The following is an 8,945-nucleotide window of genomic DNA, read 5'->3' as shown; positions in this document are numbered from 1 at the left end:
TAACTTTTGTTACCATGCTTTTCATGCTTGTGCTTTATTTCTCACTGTTTGATATTATAAACCATATTTATTTTATGAAACACTGAAATTTAATAAAAATCATTAACTGATTTCCTTTTTATTTCATGTGTACTTTTGTTGGTGTGACACTTCATCCCCTCCAAGAACTAATACACTTTAAAGATGTGCTGTTCTCTTTGGTAAAGCTTCACCTGCAAGGAGCTGAAATAACTTTGTGACAAGAGCTTATTTCTCCTGGCTGCAGTGGGCAAGAGTGGGACCAAAAATCTCTCAGAAAATTGAGAAATGGTTAAAGGAGTTATTTCATCAGACTCCTGAATCTGTCTGCTGGGGCTCCTTTGATGTGTGGAGTCACTCAGTGACAGAATTTTGGTAATTTTCTAGTCAGTGTTGAGGTTTGGGTTAAATTTATGGAATCCTGAATTCAGAGCATTTCAGACTGTGAAATGCTTTAGTGACCTCATGTTTCACCTTCCCTCCCAAGGACAGAAAATCCTGATGTGTGGCACTGGTAAGGTGATCTGGACCCTGACAACTGCTGGTGTCACTTCTAAAGATCCCTGCTTAGAAAACGGGATTTTGTCCTTTCAGGGCACAGTGTGAGTACCTGAAATCAGGGAGTGTGTGGGAATCGCCTCAGCCCCAGGGGCTGTGATCCCTGCAGGTAAATGGAATTAATTTGGCTTAAGCTGCTTGTTTGGGTCGGTTTTCCCCAGGATTACTTGGAGCCAGGCTTGTTCCCTCTTAGCTCTCTCCAAACAAGCAGAACTGGATAAAAACTCTTCCAGCTGCTCCCAGAGGTTCTGGCAGGGCAGAGCAGAAAGTGGGAGCTGTGTCTGTGGCCTCTCTCTGTTCCTTACTAACAAATCCAAGAATGTACATCTTTAAAGTGCTTTCAAGTGCAATTTATTTCTCTCCAGCTCTGTCCATCAGTCTCTGTGTTCCATGTTTGCATCTGTACCTGGTGTGGTTTTGTCTCATTTTCATCCTGCTCTCAGGTGAGGGAAGAGTTCAGGCTAAAATAATCTGAATTTGGAAAATACTAACTCACTTTGGAAGCCTTCACCTGCACTGGAATGAATGTGCCAAGAAAACAAAGCTGATTTTTGTTCCCATTGCGCTGGGGAGCTGAGGGTAGAAATCTCTGGAGTTTCTCTTCCTACAACCGGGGCTTTGGGGCTGTAGTTTGGAATAAGGATGACAGGAATGAGTTCCCAGGACTTGAATTTTCCATTCCTTTTGCTTTTCCCCCCCCACAAATCCCCAGAACTGGTGACTAGAGCAGTGTCAGACCACCCCAACCCCCCTCACCTTTTATTTGATTTAATTTATTGTTTAAATACAGCAGTGCTGGAGGTGTCTCCTGTTCGCCCTGAGCTGACTTTCCTGGGGGTTTGGTCGCTGCTGCTCCCACCCCTGGAATGGAGCAGCCCTTGTGGGTGTGGACTAAGCTGCTATCCGTGCTGTGCTTATCCAATTAAGTGGCTTGCAGTCAATTAGGGGGTTAAATGTAATTAATTTTCAGCAGTTGAGGGAGAGGCAGGTGGCTGAGGGGGTGGCTTTGGGGGTCAGGACCTGCCAGACATTCTTGGGATGTGGCTGTGCCGGGATTCTCCAAGGACACGGCTCCAAAAAAGAAGATTTTGGAGAAATTTGGTACCATTTTCCTGCTGTTCATATGCAGAACTGAAGAAATCTGGGGAATATTTGGGGGTTGTCATTGTGTGCTTCAGGTAAGTGCAATTTTATTACATAAAGTTCTTCATGCTAGTTAAAATTTGGAATCTTCATATGGTCACTACCATTTTCCACACTGCATTGAAAATTTTACGCTTAATTCCAGGTTACCACCCAGACACTGGACTTCTCTTACCATGTAGTAAGTAAAAAAATAATTATAGGGTTTTTTTAAAAAAATTTTTGTTATTCTAAAAAGAAAATGTTTCCCTGAGCTTTCTGTTGCAGGTTTGTTAAGGCTTGGTTTGGTTTTAGAGGGTTTGAAGATTTCAAGCTTCCCGTGGGCCTATGAAAAGGTGCATTTTTACTCTTGTGGTAAGCACAGCTCCTCTTTGAAAAAATTAACAGAATTTTTTAAAGGAAATGCCATTCCAGAACTGGAACTTTATGCCCTTTCCTTCTCCAGCCTGCGTTGAGCACGGGCACGTTCCTGTTGTAAAAATTACAGGGTGGATTTAATTCGCTCGTCTGTGCTAAATATAAATTCACTTTTATCTTGGTGCTGAAATCCTGTCACAGTTTTCTGATCCATCCCTCTGAAATAACGCATTTATTGTAGTGGGGGGGAAAAAAAACCCTCTGGGGGAAGTGTGTGCAGCAGGGATGATGAAATATTCAATATCCAGCATTTGTTAAAAGTCAAATGTGGCACTTGAAAGAATGGTTTGAAGCACATAAACCTCCCCAAATTATTGTGGTATTACCTGGAAATCTTAGCAGAGGAAAACCTTTTTCTTTTGACTCTGTCTTCCAGGGAATAACCATAAATACTGAATTTACAGCAAAATAAAAAATTCCTGGGGTTGGTTTCCCTTTTGTTTCCCAGCCACACCAACCCCATTATTTTTAATGTAAATTGTAATGCTCTAGATTTTTTTTTTTTCTCTGCTAGAAGGAATTTGTAGTGTTAGAGGCTGATTTTCTTCAACTGGGGCAAATATTTGAATGAATTTTTGTTCGTTTTGCAGAGTTATTTCCTCTTTTCTGTGTCTGCTGCTGTGGAAGGTGGAACAAGAGGAAAAAGGGAAGAGCATTAAATCCTGTTCTGCAGCCTTGGATGGGTTTTCATCCAGTGGAGAGCTGCTCTTGGAGGGGTTAAAATGACCTTGTTTGGGGTGTAATCACTGCAATTCGGATGTCCTGGAGGACCAAGAGGATTTCGTTCTCCGTGTACAGATTTGTCTGGTTTAAAGCCAATAATTAAAAAGTTAATTTAGCAGGGACTCGGCCTCCTGCTGTCCTTTTACTTGCAGCTTCCTCATGTGTCTGCTCAGCCCAGAATTATCTTCCCTATTTAAGGGATTATTGCTTGTGTCCTTCTGGGTGATTTTAAATAAATGGATTTTTACAGCATTTGCCTAAAATGCTGAATAAAAGCAATCTCTGCTTACCTGCTTTGGTGGCCAAGCTAAAATCTTTGTGTATGAGCGTAGCATGCTCCAGAAATGTGGGAAATCTTGGAAAGTCGTGGAAAATCTTGGAAACTTTGGAGCCAGTGACAAATTTTGAAGTGTTGGGGGGTAGAAGAACGTGCACGGAATCTTGGCTAAGCATCAGTTAAAAAAAAACACCTTTAATGCCTACAAAACTTAATGAATTTATTAAATCATAGAAATTAGGATTAAATAAATTAAATAACCTTTAAAAGCTCCTCTGCCACACCAGGCCCTTTCTGCCTGAATTCACAAACAATTTGAAAATGAAGTTAAAAAAAATAAAATTGGGAGGAGCTGCCTTGAGCTTAAACCACCTCATCCCGTGGATTTTAACACAGGCTCCCAGAAAAAAAAAGAAAAAAAGAAAAATCAGACAGCGCTGTCTCCTGTTGCTGCATGCAGCTCTTTTATTTTCATTTATCTTTACAGAAACGTGAAGCATCTTCACAAGAATTGTACAAAACCCTCTCCCCTTGGCTGGCTGCGTCCCAGCGGAGCAGCTCCCGGAGTTGGGAGTCCGAGAGGAAAGACGGGAGTTGCTGTCGCTGATAAAAATCCATGCAGGAGCTGAGCTTGGAATAAAAACGTCCTGTTCTATAGAGATTAGATAAAAAGGGGGATAACAGGAAATAAATATACTGGTAACATTGGTTTGAGTAGCTGAGTTTAATGCAGGATATGTGGATTCAGTCCGTTCTGAGCGTTTCACCCCGTTAGTGCACACGGAACATGCGCCGGAGCCGCTGCTGGAAAACCCCAAAATATCCTCATTTCTGCACCCCCAGGGCCTGCAGGGTCTCTGCATTGGAACACAACCGTTCCCTCCAGAAAATGGGATTTTTTTTTTTTTCCATGGTTGGAAGCAACAGCCATTCTCCCCTTCCCCGTGGAAGCTCCTCGTGCTTTCAGCGGCAGCGGCGACGCTTTGTCGCTGCGTCAACGTTTCCAGGACCATTAGAAAAATAAACTGCTTCTGTTTTTACATTAGTATTGTAACTGAGGCTAAGGAATTAGGGGAAAAGAAAAAAAAAAAAAAAAAGAAAAAACCTTGGTTTTCAGACTTGCGTTGCCCACGGGTGAGTATTTACAGGGATTTCCCCATCCCACGGGAAGGGGAAATTTCCCGGCTGGAAATTTACACCAGAGAGGGAAAACCCAGGGTTTGTACACGGAGCTTCTGCCTCAAACGCAGGGATTTTGTACACTGAACTGACAGAAACACCGTCAAATACCGAGGGCATTTTGATGAGGTCACGAGCCACGCAGAGGCTTCAGTCTTTTTGGTGATTGCTTTCCTCTTGGGATCGTTTTCTCCTTGGATTAAGGGGCAGGAAGGAGCTGAGGAAAAAGAGACCCAACACCACGGCCAGTGGAGCCTCTGGAGCACGGATCTGGCCACATGGCTGACCTGGCTGCTCAGGGCTGGGGGGTGAAATTTTTAGTAAATTAAGGGTTTTTATAAGAAATTTCATTTTCTTGCCGTGAGAGGGTTGAGCTGAGGAGCTGCGCTCGCTTCCCTGCGCGCTCACACACAGCTCACAGCCAGACAAACAAAAAAATCGTAAAAATTTTATGTTCTCAGTAAATATGTGCAAATAAACACCCATTTTGTTTTATCTGGGGTCTGAGCTTTTGTTTGTTTGCGGTTTGGGGCGGGGGCGTTGACCTGTAATACTGCTTTGTTCCGCTCTCCCTCGAAAGAGAAGCGAGGTTTGGGAAGTGATCCATATTAAATGCAGACACTTAAATACATAAACACTCCATGGTCTGAGCATCCTGAGGCTTCACGTTAACACAGAGCCCCTGTATCCCTTTGTACTTCAACCACACCCTCTTTTTAACCCACAGCTCCTTTCTGCCATTTGAAATGACAGATTTGGCGTGTGAAGCTTCCAACAGAAATAAATAAAACACTTGCCTGCCCTAAACAAACAGAGACAAAGCAAATCGTTAGAAGTCCATCAAAACAACCTCAGAAAGCTTTAAAGACAGTTCTGTTTGTGCCCACAGCTCAGCGGGGTTGGAGAGGTGCACTCACTGCTTTTACCTGCGGCGCCTGAACGAGCCTGGGATGTGTCAGCACTCAGGGGAGCCTGCCTGGCGCACCAGGGGAAAAAAAAATAATAATAACAATAAAAAAATAAAAGATGGGCCCCAAACCTCATCCAGGCACAGCAGGTGCCTCTCAACACCCTCCTGAGGTGATGGCAGCCTTGGCACTGGTCCTACCCTGGGCATCTCTGCGCTCCCTCAGGGCCACGGGCAGGATGGGCAGCACATCCCCATAGGCTGGGGCAACTCCCCAGCTGCTTAAAACGCACTTTAAACAGGTTTTGGCTCGTTTTCATTTTTTTTCTTTGTAAACATAGATTGGGGGTGCACTGGGGAGCAAATGGTGAATGCCAAAGGCAATAAACAGCTGGCAGAGGGTGTGGGAAGCTGATGGGATTTCACGGCCGTGTTGTGCTTTACGAGTTCCTCGCTTTAAAAAAAAGAGAAAATCAGGTGGGAATTGGAAGATACGAACAGAAAAGTCAAGTTAACGCCTCGGTTATTCACTTGGGCAGCCAAATAAACAAACCCTTTCCACATCGACGTTGTAGAATGTGCAAAAGTAGATGAAGAACACAGGTGGTGTTTGTGGTGGTGCCAGCTCCCTGCGGGTCGGGGGGACGTTCATGCACCTCTGCGGAGGGGAGAGCCACGGGGACAGGGGGTGCGGAGCCCAGCAGAGCCCAGCAGAGCCCAGCAGAGCCCAGCAGGGGTGTCTGGAGCTGCTGGGGGCCGTGGTGGATGGTGGGGACAGGCAGAACCCGCTGCCCTAACGGCGTGACCGAGCCGTGACGGCGGGGAGGGGAAGGACAGCAGGCACGGCCAGGACAGACGGGGGGTTGGACCCCAGACCGCCCTGGCCGGAGGGGAAAGGGCCGAGTGGAGACACCAAACCACCACATCCAGGTCAGCCCAGCCCATCCAGGGCAGGACAAACACCCCCGAATCCCCCAGGCAGCACAGCTCCAGCAGCAGCAGCGCAGGGGGACACAAACCCAGCGCCTCGGAGGTGCTGGCCCGGGCTTTCTGTCCCCTGGGCTTGGCATGTTTTGGTTTGTGAGATGCCACGAGGCGCTGGGGGCAGAGCAGCGCCTGCCATGGCCCCGTGGGCGCTGCGCCACCCTGTCCCCTCCACCCCATCCGTCCCACGGCCACCAGAGTCCCTCCCCAGCGCGGCCACCCCGAACAGAGACCCAGCAGAGGGTGAAGAACATGAGCTGGGCGAAAGAGCAGAAGTTTGGGCACCCTGGGGGACACCTGGCGAAGGAGGAGGAGGAGGAGGAAGAGGAGCGGGGTTTCGGTGCAGTCTCGCTCTGGTCTTTACCAGCCCCATGAACGCAACCAACCCGCACCATCCGTGGCGACACCGACCACAGCCCCGCTCCCCCGGGCCCGTGGGCGCCTGGGCTCGGCCACGTCCCACCAGCACCAGCGAAGACTTTCTCACTAGTTGCGGTATCGGTATAAAAAGTTTAAAATCCCCGGGGCGCACGGCCGCCGGCCGTGGACGCGTCCGGCCGCGCCGTCCGTCCCGGAGCTCCGGGCATCCCTCCGGCGGCGCAGAGCCAGGCTGGGCATCGCCTTCCTCCGGGGCACCGCGGGCAGCGGCCGCCTTCCCCCGGGGCTGGGCCGATCCGGCTGTCCCGGAGCCCCGTGGCCGGCGCGGGGAGCGGCGCTCGGGGGACGCTCACAGCTGGGTCTCGTCCCGCGTTTCGGGGTTGCCCGAGCCCAGCTTGTTGCTGCAGCTGCTCTTGCGGCTGTGGCCGTCGTTGGCCACGTGCGCCAGCGGGTCGGAGCGGATCAGGTACCTGCGGGGCACAGCCCGGTCACGCTGCTGGAACCCGCCGTGAGGAACACGGGGAGGTGTGCTGCTGGCTCTCGTTTGGGGCAGGGGGCGTTGAATAATAAGAGCCGTTGGTGTGAAGGCCATAAAATAATAATTAGGGAATAATCGGGGGTTGTTCCTCGGCCGTAAAGGCCGAAGGGAAATTCCGCGCTGCCCACGGGAGCCGAGATGGGGCTGGGGGGTGTTTGGGCAGCGCTCAGGGACACAGGGAGGGGGAATGGCCCGGGAAAGAGGAAAAACCCAGGGGTATACATGAGAAATCATGGGGAGCAACGGGATGGGGACAGCTGGGGTGAGGTAACACCTACACGATGTCGTTGAGCTCCAGCCGCGTGTCCGGGGGAGGGTTGATCAGGACGTAGGACAGGGTGTTCTGGTGGTCGTTCATCTCATCTGCAAGAGGAGGGACGGGGCTGGTGAGCGAGGGGCACCCCCACGGACACCCCAGCAGGCAAGGTGACAGATCCCATCCTGGCTCTGGCTCCCACGGGCACAGGGGAGCCGTGGGCAACGTCGCTGCCGCCGGGAGGGCACCAAGAGCGTCACTGCCACCTCCCTCCTGACCTCCCAGGCTCTCCCCCACCACGGCACGGCCCAGGGCACTGGCAGAGGTCACTCTTCGAAGCCCCCGCTCCCCCCCAGAATAAAGTGAGTTGTCTTACCTTGGTTCAGTGCAAAAGAGGGAACAGGTTAGTCCTGCTGTGTCACGTACAGCACAAGTCCAAGCACTGGCTGAGGGCAGCTGAACCCCCCCCGGGGCCGCCCCAACGCTCTGCCCACCTCTCCCCTTCAATTATTCAATTTAGCATCATCCAGGCACGGGATTTATCCACGGATTGCCTCCTTCCCCTGCCCGGGGGAAATCGCCTCGGTGCAGTTTCAGAGCCATCGATGCCATTTTGGGGATGGCTCTAAAGCACGGTGACCTCCCCGGGGGGGGCTCAGGGCCACCAAGAGCAGCACCCAGGGGTGCAGAAGGGGGACTCTCGGTGACTGGGGGGGGCCCTGCGCTTCCCGAAATAGCCAAGAACAAGATCATGGTGAAATGGATGGGGGTGCGAGGCTGCAGCGCCGGGGAGCGGTGGAAGCTGCGACGGGTGACACCGGCTCCAGACGGGCTGATGGGGGGCGGATGGACAGGGTGGAGAGGGGACGGACAGACGGACGCCGGGGCAGCATGAGGAGCACGGCGGGACACCAGCTCGCTGCAAGGCTTGTCACTGGGACACCTCCTCCAGGCTTTTGGAAAGGCGCAGAACGGAGCAAATGGAGCTGCTCTGGGGGTAGCAGGACCAGGAGCCGGCCGCTGGGCATTAACTCCAGGCTGGGGGCTGCTCCCCGTGGCCTGTCCTGCTGCTCCCACCACCCCGTCCCTGCCCTCCCCGGCCTGGCGTGGGGGACGCCCCGGTCACCCCCGCCCCACGGCGGGCACAGCCGGGCTCTCCTGCCGCAGCAACGGCCACGGCACGGGGGTGAAACTGCTTTTCTCCTGCCCTCGGATGCAGCTCCAGCCAGCGCAGGAACGCAAAGAGCTTCCCCTCCAGGTGCCTTTTGCCGGGGCACAGCCGGCTGAGCCCCGGTACCGCGTCCAGCCGCGCTCCAAGGACACCGGCCCTTCGTTCTGCCGCTCAGGCGCTTCCCTGGCACCTCCGAGGCCGCAGAAAGCGCTGCGGCCAGTGCACCTGGCACCGCCCTCGGGGAGACGCTGCGCCGGGCTGGCCTGTCCTGCAGCCAGCGGGGAGCTTTGGCCATCGCAGTGCTCAGCCTTCCAGCGAGACAGGGATGGGGGTGGCGAGGGTGGCACACGGACCCTGGGACCCGGCGGGACACACGGGGCTGGACGTGACACGGAG

The 8,945-nt window shown here is 51.9% G+C and overlaps 1 protein-coding gene and 1 long non-coding RNA gene across 11 annotated transcripts in view; one reads left to right on the top strand and one right to left on the bottom strand.

Moving 5' to 3' along the window:
* Nucleotides 1-1,576: 1,576 nt before the first annotated feature.
* Nucleotides 1,577-3,042, top strand: LOC120761835 (uncharacterized). Its single transcript, XR_005703747.2, has 4 exons — nucleotides 1,577-1,754; nucleotides 1,865-1,900; nucleotides 1,974-2,073; nucleotides 2,727-3,042. It is a non-coding gene; the product is annotated as an uncharacterized LOC120761835 (long non-coding RNA).
* A 3,841-nt stretch (nucleotides 3,043-6,883) lies between these two features.
* Nucleotides 6,884-8,945, bottom strand: part of KCNT1 (potassium sodium-activated channel subfamily T member 1) — a 77,435-nt gene continuing 75,373 nt past the window's right edge. For 7 of the 10 annotated variants that reach the window (XM_040083454.2, XM_058423073.1, XM_040083446.2 and 4 more), the window contains 2 exons: nucleotides 7,401-7,485; nucleotides 6,884-7,054 (listed from right to left, as the gene is read on the bottom strand). In XM_040083454.2, coding sequence (XP_039939388.1) covers nucleotides 6,934-7,054; nucleotides 7,401-7,485 — 206 coding nt within the window. In that variant the 3' untranslated portion in view covers nucleotides 6,884-6,933. The remainder of the gene's footprint in view (nucleotides 7,055-7,400; nucleotides 7,486-8,945) is intronic. The other 3 variants (XM_040083453.2, XM_040083451.2, XM_040083452.2) reach the window with 1 other exon arrangement.

Source organism: Hirundo rustica, chromosome 20 (genome assembly GCF_015227805.2).
Source record: "Hirundo rustica isolate bHirRus1 chromosome 20, bHirRus1.pri.v3, whole genome shotgun sequence".
Classification (NCBI taxonomy): Eukaryota; Metazoa; Chordata; class Aves; order Passeriformes; family Hirundinidae; genus Hirundo; species Hirundo rustica.
Note: the sequence above shows the minus strand (reverse complement) of the source record. Positions and strands in the feature narration are given on the sequence as shown.